Genomic DNA, 20,883 nt, shown 5'->3' on the forward strand with positions numbered 1-20,883 from the left:
AATTTAGGTAACTCCCAGAAGAAATGGGACACCCTGTATAATAAAAAATAATTTCAAAATGCGGAGAAACCGATTTGACGTAACTTATTTGAGACATTATCGCTGATAACGTAAAAACGTGTCTATTCGTAATACCAATCGAAACTTGCGTAAAATCCTCAACTTCCGTTCATTCCCGACGGTAAGTCGCGTAGCAAAATCGTTGGTACGACCCTGACGTGGCTTAGAGGCTTACACTTTTATAGAGCTGCTGCTGCTAGATGCTGTGCTTTTTTTTTATTTCTTTTTTGTTTTAAGGTAAATACTTACTTGTTGTCGATGTGGATGAAGCGCATATCCATAGAGTGGATGGAGGTAAATACGTTGGTGGCACCCTGAACGACGCACTCCCTGGTCTCCGGCATTGCGACTGGCGTACAGGTGGCCAGGAAGACGGGTTCGTTGCGGCTGCAAAGCGGAAGGAATGACAAGTACCTCCCTTGGACGAGCACTACCTGCAACGTTAATACGGTGATTTCGATCTCTACCGAATTGTGACCACGCAGAAAAATAAAGTTTTTGAAAGATGAGAATGATCATTTTATTTTGCAACGGAATTCACTGGACTAAATGTTCGGTTTAAGCGACGAACGTTTTGGACTATTTGCACCGGGAGTACCTGCAAGTGGCGCTTTGGTATTCTGATGAGAGTCATTTCCATAACCTTGTCGCCAGGCCGGATTTAGCATTCCCTATTCCTGTCCCTGCCGGTTGGGCCCCGGCGAGTAGGCGTCATAACACACACAGCAGTACTACTAGCTGCGGTTGCGCCTCCACCTACTTTACATATTACGTGTGTAATGATATATAGATCGTGATGTCCTTTTACATGACACAACATACGAACTAACCGAACGCCCCCTTTAATCGATTATCTACACTATTTTAAATATCACCACTGACCTATTTTCACAACCGTTTATGGTTTATTTTATGACCCCACATGCTAAGCTATCACTGGGTGGTCCCGTGCACGTTTTATATTTTTGCACCACTCACCGCGTTACTGAATTTCCCACAATAAATTCGAAGCGCGGTAAAAGCACTACATTCCAAACAGACCTCTCGAAATTCGAAAACTAAATTAAAAAAAAAACTACCGAGTGCTCCAATATTCCTGATGATTCATTCATCAAGCCTTACGATCTGATAACAAAAGCCTAAGTATATAATTTTAACAGACCGCTGCACTAAAACTTACATATTTGTAACGTGTCAGACACAAAAGTTTAGAAACAATATTGAGCAACCGTACCGGCACAGACGTTTCAATTTATTGTACGGCAAGCGATAGCTCGGTATATTTACTGCTTTATTTGACTTTAACCATTTTAATGCCTTCGAAGGTATGAAGCAATTGACTGTGACCCGTATAAAGAACATCAATCATCTTATTGTCTTCTAATATAAAATAGTACATTTGGAAATTAATCGATACCAATAGATTTCTAAGGCGAAAAAGAAACGATCGTTATCGAACACACTCTTTAATTATTTGAATTGTTATGGCAGACGGAACATAATTTCAAAATAAATTCCTGATCATTTCATCATTTCATAATTAAATCGAACCACACACAATTAGTCTATCCCCTACACGGAAATTTTAATGTGTCGTTCATTTCGTACAGTGTTCCGGCAGATGCGTGTCAGTGCGTCTCATAAGCGTACAAGTGTATTAGTTTAATGATTTTTCCTAATGCTTATTTCTAGTGTGTTTACTTCTCATTTATCGCAGAACCTCGATAATCCCAGCAGCTAAAGGGGCCCGCACGCGTTCAAGCCGACGATATATCAAATTCTTTAACGACGAAAATGTTAATTTACTGGGTAATCGCTGACGAGGAAAAAATGTATGTGATGCAACCATCTCACGGTGTGTCAACTGTTGCACACATCCAACGAGTCGGCGCTACATTCGAAGGCCTAATGTATGCTCGGGATTCGAAGAAACCGCTGTGGTAGCTTCCCAGCAGCAAATAACGATAACAATAATAAAGTGTATTACGTGTTGCATTGTAAATGTGCAACTTGTATTTAGATAGATACCTCCAGTATCTATGGTAACTATTCTAGGTGTGGGTGGAATCACTGCTGCCGTACCCGGTCGGTAAGGGGGATCCGACCCGGTGAGGTTGCTGCATGGTGAAAGGCAGATCCGGATCGGTACGATCTAGCCCGTACAGGACATCGACGAGCTACTTACATTAGCCGGGTGGAATAAATGAAAGGCGTTTTTCAAAAAGTCTCCGGATATTTATAGGATACCAAAGAACCCTACACGAGGAGATCATTTTACGTCTTGTACGGGGTGTTGCGATTTAGGGGAAGGTGTACAAATTCACTCCCAAGTAGAAGGCAGTGGCTCATTCCCAACATGTAGACGTAGTGGTAAGGCACGCATGGAATGCGATTCCATGGACGTATCGTTTTAGAGGGTCCCAAAAATTGTTAAATATCCAAAATCAACTCTTGTGTCGAAGTGTCACATTCGTCGTTGTTCAATGGGTTTCATTCACAGAGGTATGGTGACCATTGAAGAAGTAGAACATTGCGGGATTTACCAATTATATCCATTACATATTTCGTGACCATAATGTCTCCTTTTCTCCATACACGCGTGGTAATTTTTCCATTCGTCGATTATGGGAAGGCGCATTATCCATGGCAATCACTGTACCATGTGAGGCGAAATAGATGAGCCTAACATATGTAAACCCCTCATCCCATTTTTAACACGTGATGGAATAATTAAGGAGGTATATCGGGTTTACTCAAATGCACAGATGTACTTGAAATTTATATAGCGTATTAGCCAGTACTCCCTCTGTGCGTCATATTTTTTTGAAATTTTTTTTGAATCTAGATTTTGAGATATTGTTGTTGAAAGTTGTTCATTTTAACATAGGTTTATATGGCGAAGATGGACGGTGCGGCTCTTTTTTTGCCCATAACTGAGAAAAAAATGTAGAAATTGTGAAACAAAACTTTTCCATAGATAGTACACAGTATTATCTTATTTTTGATGTAAAACTAATGTAAGTTTTGAACATAGTACAGCTGTATTAATTAGAAACAGAAACCAATAATTGCATTTCTGTCTGACTTGAGGATTAATGTGGCAACGTCGCAATCAGCTGACAGCAAGGAGGGAATACATTTGAAAGACTTGATAAAAACGAAATTGATTTCAAACATATACATTTTTCCTAAATCCCATGTACATTGTTATCAACAATAAATTATCCACAACAGATGATTTTTTGTAATGTTTTTAAAAAACTAGATTAATTAAAAAAGACTAGGAAGCTGTGATATATTTATTGGAATAAAAAATACAGTTGATAAATCCTTTTAATATATTTAATGGTTTATAAAAACATCGTAATCATTACCCAGCAATATTTAGGGTTACATAAAGTTTTCTTTACTTGATTAATATAATTAGTAATACTTGAGATAAAAGCATTTGTACGGAATAACAAAGGAACATAAATATTTCTCAGCAAACTTTATATCTAAAAAATTAGTTATAGTTGCAAAACTTTTGTAACATTACTAAAATAGAGATTAAAAACACGAACAGTGAGTAATAATGTAATTTCTATCACAGAACCTTCAAAATTGCATCCAACATTTTCTTTGACTTGGACGAGAGATGGGCGCGAGTGTCATTTCATTTCTTTAGAACTAAATTAACATAATTCTCGTTGTTTTACCAGTTCACATGATTTACGGATTTTAAATAAAGGATACAAATCTTCGCGAGGATAATACGATATATTTGCTATATATAATAATTATATTGTACATAGTTTACACACAATACATTTTTGAACGCGTACGCATCTTTACCCGAATTTGACGCGCAATATCTCCGATGTCCGAGGTCTGTAGGTTCGCAGTGTGTACAACTGCTAGTCAATTATTAGCGCTGTTGCCACATCTACATAGTCTTTATGCGTTCATTAAATATAATTTAAAACTACTTAAATATGATATTTTTATGTTGTTAATTAGTCAATATGTATGCTATGTGCATATGAGTAGATTTCTTTGCTATATAGATAATGTTTATCGCAAATAATTTCAATAGAATTTATATTTTTTAAATTGGGAGCGGGTTTTAGTCCCATAACAAAAACCATAGGACCCCCCTGCGCTCCTCACTTCCCTCGGACCACGATATACCTCCTTAAAATATAAAAATACGTTTTCCCCCACTTATTCGTTTATAAAACGCTGGAAGCTAATATATAGCGGGATTCCAAAAAGTCTATAGGCTCAGTCGTCTCTCTGAACACATTATCGGAACACTATGGGACATGAGCTGCACATTACAATTTCCGTGCGGAGAAAACACGGAAAAAAAGAGTAACTAACAAAATTTGTGGTTTAATTTATTTATCGCTCTAGAAAATAGTGACAATGGGCTTACCTTTTGGTCACCGAATCTCATCTGTCGCCTGGCGTTCCTCGAAACATTCATTCTACACAAAAACAAACGAACTTCATCGGTCGGACTGGTATTGGACCCTGTGGTTACTGGCCTTCCCAATTCGCACTGTATTGCTTGGTGATCTTGTTTATCTATAATATCATATACACTATCTCCATGGATCAACAGGTCCTCCTGTAAAAGATTAAAAAATATCCGGATCACATCAGCGCGCATACTTGGACCAATAATATTGTTAAAATACAAATACGCCGAGTCGTTACGGTGTCTTAATTATGTACTACTAGAGTGGATAATTCCACAAATATCTGTAACATTCTTACTGTCATCATTACATCTGTTGCAGTGTTGTGTACGAAGCGGTGGACGATGGGTGGAGTAGCGAACATATTAATAAGACGAAAAACGCAACGTCATTGACGTTGATGACATAGAATCAGTCGGTTTAAACTCATAAAGTCACAATCACAGATACAAATCCGGAACAACGCTTGTCAAATACAAACGAAGGATTCCCGCGGCCTACAGGGTGTTACCGACATACCAGCGACACGAATCACGTAAGAAAATACAGATTAAACCACACAAAAGAGGGTATAGTGCATACATTACTTTTTAAAACGATTTTGGTTTCACCAGTAACTGTAATTAAGTGATGTGTATAAATAAAGAATAACAATTAACGCAGTAGTGGTTACGTTAGGACCCTCTGTAGATGCAACAGACTCGGTAATGTAGCATTTAATAAATGATTTATTACGGCAGCCGCGGTAATCACACGAATACGCCTATATTAAACAGCGATTAATCCGTTTCGAAAAGAATAAGTATAGAAATAATGGTGATATATTAAGCTCACTCTTAAGCTTAAAAGCTCAAAAAGTTCGCTCACCTGTAAAACACTCACCATGGAATGGCCCAGGTACTCTGCAGCATTATCGGATATGTACAATAGTTTTCCGTTCTGCGTCATCATCATTAGGAAACCGCTCAACGCCTGAAAAAAAAAAAGGTTTTTTTAATCATATCGTCATTAAGGGACCATCTTTTAAGAACACACCCAATACCACGCAATAATACGAAAGATATAACCGGGTGCTAAATCGGGACAGTGAGGTGATTTCCAAAATGGAATATCGTACATGCAAAAATTGAAAGATATTCGTGCATAATGATAATTCTCTATTGATTAAGATGTATTTAATTAGACGATTATGTAACAATTTTCAGAAGGTAACCAGGATTTGCAATGTGATTCGACTGAATCTGAAAGGAAAATATGTATTTTTACGGCATTAATCTTTTAATAACTGTTATTAGTTAAGGATAATACCGTATTAATATTCATATATTCATCTACAGTGATATCAGTCTGCATAGTCTAATACTTTGCCGTAATATTTTCAACAAGTAACTGATGTCATAAATTTATATTATTATGACATTTATAATATTAATAATCGCAGCGCTTTCTTACTTTTAATTTGCTATACTCGGAGTAACGAATAGATTGGCATTTACGTTCGTCGAGATACGACGAATATAACCGCACATGAACGTTACAACCGATTAAAAAAACGTCTTCGGTACGGACTTGCATATTGTTTAGAAGTATGCTCGCACGAGACGATGTTGGTGTATTAATGGGCTTGTTTAGCATATTTTTTAAAATTCACGTACAGAAATTACAGATCGTAGTTAGTTTTGTATAAAAAAGCGGAAATATTTTCTCCCTCAAAGTAATTAATAAAAACGGAGAGCGGGAAAACGCACGGAAGCCATGGCGTGACGTCATACCACAGGTCGTAGCTAGCTCATATATCAGACAAAAACACAAATTTAAACTAACAAACCCAATTAAAAAAGAAACGTCGTTACAAATTTTAATAACGAAAAAAAAAAAAAAGATTTTTCGAAACGTTTACTATAATTGTGGGAGAGGAAAAAAGAGAATTTATAACATTCGCATATAAATTAATGTGCAATAAATGATTAAGGCTGTCAGAGAGAGCCGCAATTCAATGGCGTGCCAAGCGAGTCAACCGAGACATGCGCGAGCCGCTGCCTCAGAATGCTTTTCACGTTCACGTCACGTTAGTATACTGTTGCTTGTTATGACGCGGATGTTGCGTAATTAGATCCTATCCGTTGATATTTATGATGGTGTATTGTAGACAATTTAATTTGTTGCTTTTTAATAATAACGCGTACGCCTATGTCCCGCGGTTCAGTTCTGACAGCCCTAATAACGATAATATGCCGAAAAAATTATTTTTATTTATTTATTTTTATTTTATTTTTATTTTTAAGATACATCTGCCCAACAGCTAAATACCAATTACCGGGCAGGCTAATTACACACATATTATTTACATATATAAAGTTAAAATAATAAAACAAAAACAATCGTAAAAAGCAAGCAAATGGACAAACTAAACAAGTTAAGTTAAGTAAAAGATTTAAAACACATAAATAGCACAAATTAAAACAAGAAAAAGGAATACTAAGATCCCAATATTATAGTCTTGATTTTGGAAACAGATGAAAAAAACAAGTCTATTGAACCTTGGAGCGACGTATAACTCATGCACATCCGATACAATGGATTTATGATTTACTACAATTTAAAAAACCTTAAACCATACTACCAAATAAATAACTTGAGCCAGTAGAGTGGTGTGACGTCACAAATGCTCCGAAATTATACACTATTTTTCACGGTTAATCTTAAAGCCGTCGGTCTTATTTTTTTCACCAGATTTTTAGGGGGAGGAGGGGGAATATAAAAACAAGTTGTAAATTAAATACATTACCGAATATACAATTTCACCTGTCTTTTTAATCGTCCCCGTGACAAAAGGTGTTGAAGGAAACGGATTGACGATAAGTTTATTTTGATAATGACATTCCGCCTGTGCATTTACGACTTCAGGTAGTAGCCTTTATATTGCGAACAATAACAAATAACGACTGGAAAAGTATGCCCGTTTGATAAAGCACGTCCATAAAGATTGCATTATGCTGTTTAAATTTATCACACCGCAAAAACGTATAAAATGAAATTAACACCGCATCGGTCATTTTCGAATGAGTTACATTTAATGTTACGATATTTTTCAACCGTTATCGGATTTACCCTGTTAGGTCCATTAGCCATATTACACAAAACGGGGACAACTGAGGTAGCCTAATAAGCATACCAATAAAATCTCACATAGTGGTTTTTAATGCCTCGATAAAATTAGTTGTGATCAATCCACTTATTTGCTATCCGAAGAACTTTTAAGAAATGGACCTATCGGACTTGTCACTAGATAAAAAAAAAACAACGTTGTCACGTGCTTTTGTATATGGAACTGGTTGTTGGTTTTTATAACGAACGATCTCAAAGGAAAAAGTGTCAACATAGCCTTATTTCCTGTATTGTTATTCATGATTTTATCTTCGCGGGCGCATTTATAAATTATATCCTAGTTAATCTGCTAGATATAAAGAGGATGGAATATAAAAAAGCATCGGGCTCGGGACGCCGTTAATATCCGTAACAACAGCGATGTTCAATAAAGATTATCGTAATCGGTATTCCTTTTCGTACGAAATTTCATTAAATAACAAGATATTTTCAAGAACGGTCGACCGCAAGCGGTTTACGTTGTTTAATAAACGAAGCCAAACAAATATAATGAAAAAAGCAATTTGTTTTATTAGATAGTGCAGCAGATGCAAATGCTTTGCGTGAACCATTTACAGGAGCAGTGAAAAGGAGTAATTAATGGTGAGAAGGAAAAGCGGATTCGGGAATATATTTATGCCTGTATTGTCAGTTCTGAACGAACGACTTGTTAGGAACTAAATGATCGATAAAGAATTAAATGCCTGCGAGTTTGTGCTAATCGGGTAAGTATGTAAACTTGATTGAAAAGGAATTTTTCACGGCATACAATTTTAAGGATCGTAAACAAATATATTTTTAAAACGGCCATATAATACAAGCAAATACAGACATTATAGTCGGCGTTTTGAAATTTATAATACCCAACAAACCCGTAAAATATGTTAATCTTCTCCTAAGATGTTTTCTCGGGTATATTTTACAATATTTGCAATCGGGTACAAATCTATTTTCTAGGTTAAACCATAGCACGCTCCGATCCTAAGAATCGTGCAGTGCTCACTTGATTTTTGATAAGCTGTAACTTACTTTATAGAACTACCTTTTGTTTATTTTAACATAATTTGCTTCTATTCAATGAGAAGCATTCTATATTTTTTAACCTGGCGTCACTACACAATAGATTTCATCGAATCAATAAATTTTGCCCATCTTCAAACATATCTGACTTATATGTTTGCAATATTTAGTGCCTACCCATACACACGCTAATGCCACGGCTGCATAAAACAATAAAATGCTCTCCGAATACATTTTCACAACTGATAGCTCTATACACGGTGTACAAACTCCACGGTCCATTCCGATAACAGACAATCGAATATTAAAAGTCAACGTTTTGGTTATTGTTTAAATTACAAATTTAATTTTAACTGACACCGCAAATATATCATTTTTATGAAAGTAAAATTTAATAATATTGTCGCATTCTACAATTACCGGCATTCGGATTATCGAGGTTCTAGTTTATAAATTCAAATTTAAAAAAAATGCCGATATAAAAACATTTATAGTATATTTTTTAAACAATGAAAGAAAAGGTTCTTTGTCGAAGGAAACCATATTACCCATAACCCATTTAGACGATAAATATTTCTTTCTTTTTGGAAATTGGAACTGAAACGAATTCAGTTCGGATTATCGAGGTTGTATTATATGTGTATCTTATAGCAAACTATGTAGATTGTAGAGGAACGGTAAAGTTAGTTTTTCGATATTTTCAACGGATAAAAATATATGGAGGGGCTTTGTAAGGTCACGTTTTAAGTCACGTGACTTTTAAAATTGGCGAACAGCCCGAAACATTTATATTGTTCGACCTAGAAGGGTGCGGTTTGGTTTGCTGGAATCCTCGAACGAAATGCTCGAGGGACGCCAGAGTTAGTTTTTCGATATTTTCAACGGTTAAAAAGATATACAGGGACTTTGTTAGGACACGTTTTAAGTCACGTGACTTTTGAAATTGGCGAACAGCCCGCAAAATTTTTATTTTTGCGACCTAGAAAGATGCGGTTTAGTTTGCTGGAATCTGTTTTCAGTTATTTTTAGTAGTTTATTGTAATACTATTTAATAATTTCATTTGTTTTTTTTTTACTTTGTCAAATAATTTACTAAAAATAATAAATTTCTGTAAAAATAACAATTCGCAAAAAGTAAATAACTGAACTGTCATGCAAATTTACGACCAGCTACAATAGAAAATATTGACAATTTCGATTCCCGGTGATTAACACATGGAACGTTATTTTTAAACGGATTTTACACAAAAATGGAACATTCTACCGATATGAACCAAGAGGACCTTTTTTTTTGACTAAAACACTTGACATTTCATACTTTCCAGTAAAATGTCAAAAAAATCAGAGCACTACCTACTAGCAATATTGAATCGTTTCGATCCTAAACGGACCAACCCCCTCACCCTCCTTTCCCTTCCAATGAGATGACACACATTTACATCGAATAAATCGAAAGAAAAAATCAATAATTATTCATACATGTTTGTGCATATTTGATTAGCCATTTTGAATTTCGTAATTCTGAATTCATAATTGTAATCAATGATCCAAGAAATTTTGAATTTTCAAAATTTGCCTTTAGATTCGTAATCAGGGACCTAAAAAACCCCACTACACAACAATTCATGCATTTTAAAGACATTTCAATTTTTTTTCTCCGCCATATTGAATCCGCCATTTTGAATTTCGTGATTTAAGAGTCCAGATTCGTAGTCATAGACCCAAAAAACCCCATTACAAAAAAAATCATGCATTTTGAAGACATTTCACTTTTCTTGTCCGCCATATTGGATCCGCCATTTTGAATTTCGTGATTCTGAGACCAGATTCGTGATCAGCGACCCAAAAAACTCGTCATAAGTAAGATTCATAGGAATTGAATGTCTTTCGCTCGCATCTCTAAACTCTTTAAAGATTCCTCTAATAAGCGATGGTTTCGCCGGCATTTAAGGGGGTGGAGGGGGAAAGGAGGGTGAGGGGGTTGGTCTGTTTATGGTGGAAACGATTCAGTACTGCTAGTAGGTACTTTTTCAGATTTTTTTCAGCCAAAAATAAATTTGGCCAAAAACCGGCCTTAGGGGCCCTCTTCCTTTTACTCCCCACCCCCACTCCCCTCCAGTGTTGGAACGTAAGTGATGAAAATTTCGTTTTAGTATCGAACTGAGCACACAAGGACCCACGTTTATATAAAGGAAAAGTAATGTTTTTCGACATAGGACACCCTGTAGAAATATTGCCCCTTAATTTAAGTACACCCTGTATTTAACACTGTATTTTTTTTTCAATCTTCAAATAAAATAAATATAAGGATAATACTGGAAGAACTACCGTTGCTTGTTTGGCCACACAGTATAAACTTATTACTGCAGAAGACAAGGACGCAGGATGAGCACAAAGTGGGCATCCTTTAAAACGTCGTAAATAACCCGTGAACCAATAAAGTACAAAATAAACACAATATAAAATTCCAAAAACTGATTGGAAATCTTAATTTAGTATTGGCTATGAAAGAAGGAACTTGCTTTGGTTTGCCTTGCGCTTAATGCGCTGCCTCATAGGCGTAGCCGAGGGAAGGGCTCATTTTAAACATTTTAAAGTTGTTTCGGTTTCCATTTTTAGAAACAAAGTTAAATATTTATTTGCTTGTTTACCTATTACTGTAGCAGTTTACTTCAACTGCAAAGAAAATTGAAATGTTTATTACTAAAAATATATATTTCTTAAATTTGAATTTGAAATTTTATTTAGCAGAACCTCGATAATCCGAACCACCACTATCTATAACTCGAATATGGGGGATTCTGTAAAGGTCCAAATGGAAAAAGGAAAGTTGCGGATCTCGTATTTTTCAACACATGTTCATTTTTCGATGTAGTAGAAAAGTTGGAAAATATCCCGTCGCGGATATAAGAGAAGTTGGGAATGTCGCAATCCCCTCAAGTATTTCGAGGTTGCGCCTTTGCAACTTAGAATGGAACACTTCTCTCTCGAGCGACGCGCTTGCCGTAAAGTACGCTCTCAGCGTGTAATATATTCTTTAATGATCTTCTATCGGCCTCGGCGATCTTAAGAGTGTAGAACCTTTAATTTTTTTATAAGGCAAATAATAAATTAAAAAGTGCGCCGGCTTAAAAATGATGGGGCGTATATGGGGTGTGTTCTGGTCATGCTCGTTTTGCTCTGCTTTTCCAGCACCGAATCCAAAAAGAACGCCTTTAATAGCCACACCGCGAGTGGGAACAACTGTACAAGAAAAATTTGCGGAATTACTTAAGCTTCGGGTTATTAATCATTTCGAGCAATCTCGAAGAAAAAATCTTTTACGTACGAATAAAGGTTACTAATTTGAGTTAAAATACGTCTAAGTTAAAATATAAACATATAATTTGAGGTAATGTTTATATAAAAGAATGTACACTGTTAGGCTTGCATCTGATAAGGTCAGGTTAAACATACTTATCTTTAAAATCAGACAGACTCACCAAAAGAATTTCTTTGCATGTATAAGTAGCCTTAGTTGGTAGTACACCAGAATCTCTCACGCGATATTTTAAAAAACATAAAGTAATAGGTTCCCAACCCGGATTCTCCTCGTATATTAAATTATATACCTCACTAGCCGAGATAAACATTCATACTTGATCTTTCAGCATCGCTGTACCTATCGCATTATACGCGAACATAAGAAACGATTAGTCCAATGAAAATGCTGTTGTTTATTAAAAACTTCTCATTGCTCTTTACGCCTAACGGACATTTTCATATTTGCAATTACAGTGGAACCTCGATAATCCGAATTTCTTTTCGATTGATTTTCCGAAAGTTTCGAAGGAGGTATATTGGGTTTACTCAAATGCACAGATGTACTTGAAATTTATATAACGTATTACCCAGTGCTCCCTCTGCGCGTCATATTTTTTGAAAATTTTTTTGAATCTAAATTTTGAGATATTGTTGTTGAAAGTTGTTCATTTTAACATATAGGTTTATATGGCGAAGATGGACGGTGCGGCTCTTTTTTTGCAAATAACTGAGGAAAAAATGTAGAAATTGTGAAACAAAACTTTTCCATAGATACCTAGTACGCAGTATTATCTTATTTTTGATGTAAAACTAATGTAAGTTTTGAACAAAGTACAGCTGTATTAATTAGAAACAGAAGCCATAATTGCATTTCTGTCCGACTTGAGGATTAATGTGGCAACGCCGCAATCAGCTGACAGCAAGGGGGGAATACATTTGAAAGACTTGATAAAAACGAAATTGATTCAAAATACTTATACATTTTTCCTAAATCCCATGTACATTGTTATCAACAATAAATTATCCACTACAGCAATATTTAGGGTTACATATAGTTTTCTTTACTTGATTAATATAATTAGTAATACTTGAGATAAAAGCATTTGTACGGAATAATAAAGGAACGTAAATATTTCTCAGCAAACTTTATATCTAAAAAATTAGTTATAGTTGCAAAACTTTTGTAACATTACTAAAATAGAGATTAAAAACACGAACAGTGAGTAATAATGTAATTTCTATCACAGAACCTTCAAAATTGCATCCAACATTTTCTTTGACTTGGACGAGAGATGGGCGCGAGTGTCATTTCATTTCTTTAGAACTAAATTAACATAATTCTCGTTGTTTTACCAGTTCACATGATTTACGGATTTTAAATAAAGGATACAAATCTTCGCGAGGATAATACGATATATTTGCTATATATAATAATTATATTGTACATAGTTTACACACAATACATTTTTGAACGCGTACGCATCTTTACCCGAATTTGACGCGCAATATCTCCGATGTCCGAGGTCTGTAGGTTCGCAGTGTGTACAACTGCTAGTCAATTATTAGCGCTGTTGCCACATCTACATAGTCTTTATGCGTTCATTAAATATAATTTAAAACTTCTTTAATGTGATATTATTATGTTGTTAATTAGTTAATATGTATGCTATGTGCATATGAGTAGATTTCTTTGCTGTATAGATAATGTTTATCGCAAATAATTTCAATAGAATTTAATTTTTTCAAATTGGCAGCAGGCTTTAGTCCCATAAGAAAAGCGTAGGACCCCCCTGCGCTCCTCACTTCCCTCGGACCCCGATATACCTCCTTAAGTCACTGAAATATAAGTTTGAAGGGTGGTTATGTGAGCAATGTTTGATAATCCGAACTACCTTCGGTCCCAATTAGTTCGGATTATCGAGGTTCCGCTGTAATTTAAATGCCACACACAGCACAAATGTCAAATTAGTATTTACGGAGATACTATTTTCCTTTGAAGAAAAACATTTTGTTAACCACCGACCACACGGAAACAAGGAGTCATGCCTAATCATGAGCCAAGAAAATTATTTCTAGTTTAAAAAAACTATGAAGTAACCTCAATCCAAATTTTAATTTCAAAATAAACAAAGCTCTAAACGGTTCAAAAATTAATTTTAAATAATTTTACAGTACATAAAAAACATAAACATAAAAGACATACAAAATTAATTTACGGGTTTTCGACCAGTTTTTAAGATTTACCCTGTACAACAAGGTCGAGTGGAAAAATAAAATGTCCTCGTGACGTTAAATGGTAAAAAAGTGCAAAATTAAATTAAAGATCATCATGTCAATTAAATACACTTTGGCTAGAAACTGTACCCCAGCATGTTGCTGGAAATAAGCTTGTCGGTAGTAATTAATCTATAAATGTTGTGATCATTAACGGTTGTGCTTTCCGCTGTGTATTACCAAAACGGATTCGGGACTGATGAAGGCCTCACAAGTGAGGGGTGAGCAATGTGTGCTCGCTCGTTATATATTTTTGACATATAAATATGATGTGTAAAGCGTTCTGTGAGCGGAATGGGCGTTACTAAAATATACGCCCACAGTGTTTTAAGATAACAGTTCTTCCCAGTTTTTAGCAAAGCATTCCATCAACGGAGGGCACGCCCACCTTGGCTCGTATTTAAGTACATTTTTCTTTTATGTGTAAATAAGCGTACCGAATTTTAATAAACAGCGGGCATATCGCACAACGCACACACAGATGCCACCCAGAATAAAACGGTCCTCGCAAAAAAATTACGTTCGTTAAAACGGGTTCAAATAAGTTCTCTAACTTCCTAGTTTTGATCAAGAATCATTTTTCCTTAACTAACATTTTCCAGTTAATTATATTAGATACATCATTTTTAATTTTTGTTAGTTATTATTGATATAATTCAATGCTAGTCGGGGTTCCTAGCTGGTAGAATAGTCGTTTCCTGCAATACCGTCAGTTACGTATCTTGTCTATGAGATTCTTGGGATCAAAGAGCACTCCTTGATTTCATTTGCTAGAATTCCATTTTGAACACCTTCAAGATAAAGTAAAAGTACAAGTACATAACTTTAACTTATTTAGTCTGTCAATCCGATATTAGCTCTTTAATTACTCACATTACACTTTACTATTACATGGTTTCAAATCCTGTAATTGATGGACAGCTCCTGATTGATTTTTTTGACTGATGTATGAGCGTGTTAGGAACGTTTCAACCCAACACCTATAAAATTGTGGGGGACTTAGTAAACAACTTTTTTACCAAGAACAGTGTGAGACTTTTGCGTTAGCCGCAGAGACAACGACAATTTTATTAGGTTATATAGAAAACACAAGCGAATGCAAATGTTGCAAGCCATAACACCGGCCATAACCATTTAATTTATATTAATTTTATTCAGCTTGTAGCAAGTTAAAAACGTTTTCCTCGTAAGAGCGTAATATATTTTATTTCTGAGTTACTATTTTCAGCATTACGTCAACAACTAATTACTGTTTCTTAATAATTGTTGAACAATTCGTATTAGTCAGTTATTTTTTTTAATAACATTCTTCGACAAGGTATCGATAGAAAACCTATAGAATATCTGAGCCGTAACATAATATTGTATTTATAGAATCAATAACTATCACATGTGTAACTTTTGGAGGTAAATCTTAGGTTATCTTCAAAGTACCTTTGATTGTGTAGATAATGAACATGTTACATAGTACTGAATTTAATAAACAGTACTGATATAGTATTCAATATACTTTCTGTAAATAATCATTGCAGACATTCCTTCCAATCAACGCAATCTTGTCTTGGAAATATGTATATACCCCTCAGACATATTCTCTTCAAAAGCGAGAGCAACGCAACTATTCTGATGACTATGCAAATTATTATTGTAAGATCTTATTATGATTAAATACATTAAATAATATCAGATATAATTTAGTCTGGCGATATTGCAATATTGGAGCAGACGTATAAAGATAATACATTATTAAATTACGCTTCTCGCGTTGCCCAAATGAAATAATATACTTGCTAATATGAGCCTGTTCTGCATCCAAGTTTCTAAGATTACCACATTTAAACATATCATTAGTTTAATAAGCGTCAATTGGTATTCTCAATGCCTCTTAAGTGCCTGAAATTTGCAAATTCACGTCCATTTGGTATTGAAGCCAGTGAAGGTGTCCGTACGCATCCATGAATCGAATTTGAGAATAAATTTGAAGCACAACCGATACTTCATATCCCTAGAAAAATTGGATGCTGGTTCATCTGGACGAGAAGCTCTTCTGCTGCATTGACAACGACGACAAATTTAAGAATATCAATAATTCGATTGGACATAAAAATTTCAATAAAATCGGCGACAGAGACAGCCATAACAGTACCTTACTGGAAAAAAAAAAGTTGTCAAACAAGCGCGCCACATAAACGACAAAACGACTCAGAGTAGTGTACCTGTCTTAATATACGCAATAAATTTTTATGGTCTCTTTCAATTTACACTTTCACTGCTTCATAACAATTGACCCCGGACCAAGGAAGATACAGGATGTGCCCTTGTTTGTTTTTAGTTATCTACCAGAGCAAAGTGTGTTTAATTAAAGTTTTACACATGAAGAGGTGAGATTTGCTCTGTCAGAATGAAGACTGATTGAACGCCAAAAATCCAACACGATTTTATGGAGATTGGAAATCCAATTGGGAATCCAGTTGAAAGTCCAATTGGAGATCCAATTGGAGATTCAATTGGGGATTCATTGGGGAGTTACATTGACCATTGCTTGAGGAGGGCGTTTGCCACCTTCCTCACTGATAGTGGAACTAATATTCAAACAATTAAAAGACATGGAGGATGGAAGTCAATTAATTAGTGTGGCTGAAGGGTATATCGAGGAAAGCATCGTCAATAAGTTGAAAGATAATAACTTATATTCAAATTAAACTGAAATTTTCGTGGATAACTGTAAATACCCTAAAACTTCGCAATGCTATAATTACTAATTGCCACGTAGTCTAGTGATTGGAAACTTAATAGGCATGTCAAAAGTCCAGACAATTATAACAACAAATTAAACATCTGGTGACTCCTCAGCGTAAAATAAATCTGAGATATAATAGAGATAAGGTACGCAATGCTTACTAGTAAATATCAAAATACAACATTATGAATGAAGGTTGTAGTCGTGATATGTTTACATCTTGGGGCTAAAATCAAATCTTGCGAGTTCGTTAAACTTAAACGGTATTTTACCTGGGACTGGCAGATTACAATAAAAATATATAGTCGTATAATTCACATAATTCGCGGATACTTACATAGCAAAAACTTATAATTACAAAAATTAACTTAATCACGTGATTTAGAACGAAATATCTGGAATGATGAATTTCTACACAACTTTAAGTCTGCAACCTTGGAATAGACATATTCCAGATTTGACCAAAATCAGGAACACATTGTTTTCCAAATTGATACTTTACAGGGATGAATATAAACATCACCTGGTGGATTTTTTAAAATAAGGTCCTGATTTTACTTACATACGCACTCAGTAACGCTACAAGGATCTACGAATTGATTTCTTTACGACTTGCGGAGCAACAGATTACACTGTCGATGTTTCGAAAAAGATAAAATGTACCGGTCTAATTTTATAGGTGTGGTATATTTAATTACGTAAGTCAACTTACCAATTAAACTTGATGTCTGAGTTAACTTTTACTATTACTATAATTCCTGATTTATAGGTTTTTGAGTATTGCGGAGAGGCTATATGAACCGGAGTTAATGACTTAATGAAATTTATTATTCACCTGAGGTGCAATCGTTAAGGAACAAACGATTTTACATCCTGGGCAAACACTTAACGCGCCAGCAAAAATCCCGCCGAAGGTTAAGCTAATTTATCGGACTGTATCTTCATTTTCAAACGTTATTGTTCGCGCGAAGAGATTTTAAAGCTGCATACACAACTATGTTAACTTTAATTTATTATTACGAGTCGAACGTATGTTGCTCTCAGACCCCGGAATAGAATTCAGAAATTTAATAAAACAATAAACATGGGCCCTATTTTCCTAAAGTACTCTATTTCGCACAATCACATTCCAGATGTGATTTCAAGTCGAAAATCGCGAATGCAAAGCAAATATTATTTGCAAATTTAAAAATAGAAGAGAATTACAGTATAGCCTCGATAATCCGAACTAATTGAGGCCGAAGGTAGTTCGGATTACTGAAAGTTTGAATTATCAAACATTGTTTACAAGGTTTTTGAAACATACTGGTATGTAAGTACCTGCTGCACGCCACTAAAATACCAAATATTTAATGTGACCACAAATACGCCAATATTAATTACTAATTTGGAATTTTGGGATTTTTTTTGGAACGATGCATTGTAGCGACGTTTTTAGAGTAGGTATATATAGTGTAGCTTCATAAATCTTCGTTTTCTCAAAATAAGCACCCACAAAAGTATCACAAAAAACAAAACAAAAGACTGCGCTAAGTACCAAGGGTTACTGCGAATGTGTCATTTCTTAGATTAAAACATTTTATTAAATTGAATTCGGCTTAATTTGAGTAAAGGACCGTTTTTGATTTGTGTTAATACCCTTCTAATAATGTCAAACGTCAAACTTACTTGTTTTTCAGAGCCTTCTCAGTCAGAAAACTTAAATATTGCTGGTATGTTAAAAATTTTATATTTTCCGCAAATCTGCAAAAAAATTAAGTACATATTTTTGAAATGCATTTTTAGCCCTCTTTCCGTTTGGGAAATAAAATACAGAGCGTTCCATATGAAAAAACACAAGTTGTGGTCATATGTATCTCAAAAAAGTAACCTATGACAGATTCGCAGCAACTCTTGAAAACCGACCGATTTGAACCCGGTACTCTTAAACAAATGTTCTTTGAAATGACAAAAATAGTGAAGTAACTTCCCATATCATGAGTTTATTTTTATCTCGAAATTGGCCAGATCGGCATCCTTTTCTGGGACACCCTATAAATGAAATTAGTTTTGTATTTTATAAAAGAAAAAATATATCACAACTAAAAATTTATTGTTTTTATTTAAGGAGGTATATCGGGGTCCGAGGGAAGTGAGGAGCGCAGGGGGGTCCTATGTTTTTCTTATGGTACTAAAATCCGCTGCCAATTTGAAAAAATTAAAATATATTGAAATTATTTGCGATAAACATTATCTATATAGCAAAGAAATCTACTCATATACACATAGCATACATATTGACTAATTAACAACATAAAAATATCATATTTAAGTAGTTTTAAATTATATTTAATTAACGCATAAAGACTGTGTGGATGTGGCAACAGCGCTAATAATTGACTAGCAGTTGTACACACTGCGAACCTACAGACCTCGGACATCGGAGATATTGCGCGTCAAATTCGGGTAAAGATGCGTACGCGTTCAAAAATGTATTGTGTGTAAACTATGTACAATATAATTATTATATATAGCAAGTGTATCGTATTATCCTCGGGAAGATTTGTATCCTTTATTTAAAATCCGTAAATCATGTGAACTGGTAAAACAACGAGAACTATATTAATTTAGTTCTAAAGAAATGAAATGACACTCGGGCCCATCTCTCGTCCAAGTCGTAGAAAATGTTGGATGCAATTTTGAAGGTTCTGTGATAGAAATTACATTATTACTCACTGTTCGTGTTTTTAATCTCTATTTTAGTAATGTTAAAAAGTTTGCAACTATAACTAATTTTTTAGATATAAAGTTTGCTGAGAAATATTTATGTTCCTTTGTTATTCAGTACAAATGCTTTTATCTCAAGTATTACTAATAATATTAATCAAGTAAAAAAAACTTTATGTAACCCTAAATATTGCTGGGTAATGATTACGATGTTTTTATAAACCATTAAATATATTAAAAGGATTTATCAACTGTATTTTTTATTCCAATAAATATATCACAGCTTCCTAGTCTTTTTTAATTAATCTAGTTTTTTAAAAACGTTACAAAAAATCATCTGTTGTGGATAATTTATTGTTGATAACAATGTACATGGGATTTAGGAAAAATGTATATGTTTGAAATCAATTTCGTTTTTATCAAGTCTTTCAAATGTATTCCCCCCTCGCTGTCAGCTGATTGCGACGTTGCCACATTAATCCTCAAGTCGGACAGAAATGCAATTATTGGTTTCTGTTTCTAATTAATACAGCTGTACTATGTTCAAAACTTACATTAGTTTTACATCAAAAATAAGATAATACTGAGTACTATCAATGGAAAAGTTTTGTTTCACAATTTCTACATTTTTTCTCAGTTATGGGCAAAAAAGAGGCGCGTGCGTCCATCTTCCATATAAACCTATATGTTAAAATGAACAACTTTCAACAACAATATCTGAAAATCTAGATTAAAAAAAAATTTCAAAAAAATATGACGCACAGAGGGAGCACTGGGTAATACGCTATATAAATTTCAAGTACATCTGTGCATTTGAGTAAACCCGATATACCTCCTTAAACAAAAGGAAAAACGAATTTTGTTTGTATCACCAACTCGAGGTTTGTATTAAACAGAGATTTCTTTGATACTAGAACTCGTTTCTTACCAATGCGAATATAAATGATGGGATCATCCCTATAGTCCAATTAACTAAGCCTTTAAATCGAAATTTTGTCAACTTGGCTGAATTTTTGATATGAGTTAGTTTAAGGTATATTATGACAATAACGTCAATAAGTTGAAAGATAATAACTTATTTTCAAATTAAACTGAAATTTTCGTGGATAACTGTAAATACCCTAAAACTTCGCAATGCTATAATTACTAATTGCCACGTAGTCTAGTGAT

At 34.6% G+C, this 20,883-nt stretch overlaps 1 protein-coding gene across 1 annotated transcript in view; it reads right to left on the reverse strand.

Moving 5' to 3' along the window:
• The window catches only part of LOC108907339 (neuronal PAS domain-containing protein 4), a 53,825-nt gene that overhangs the window by 3,657 nt on the left and 29,285 nt on the right, over positions 1-20,883 (reverse strand). Inside the window, exons 4-6 of the mRNA XM_023454855.1 lie at positions 5,391-5,495; positions 4,478-4,672; positions 310-494 (exon numbers count right to left, since the gene is read on the reverse strand). Coding sequence (XP_023310623.1) covers positions 310-494; positions 4,478-4,672; positions 5,391-5,495 — 485 coding nt within the window. The remainder of the gene's footprint in view (positions 1-309; positions 495-4,477; positions 4,673-5,390; positions 5,496-20,883) is intronic.

This window comes from Anoplophora glabripennis, unplaced genomic scaffold (assembly GCF_000390285.2).
Source record: "Anoplophora glabripennis isolate ALB-LARVAE unplaced genomic scaffold, Agla_2.0 scaffold5, whole genome shotgun sequence".
Lineage (NCBI taxonomy): Eukaryota > Metazoa > Arthropoda > Insecta > Coleoptera > Cerambycidae > Anoplophora > Anoplophora glabripennis.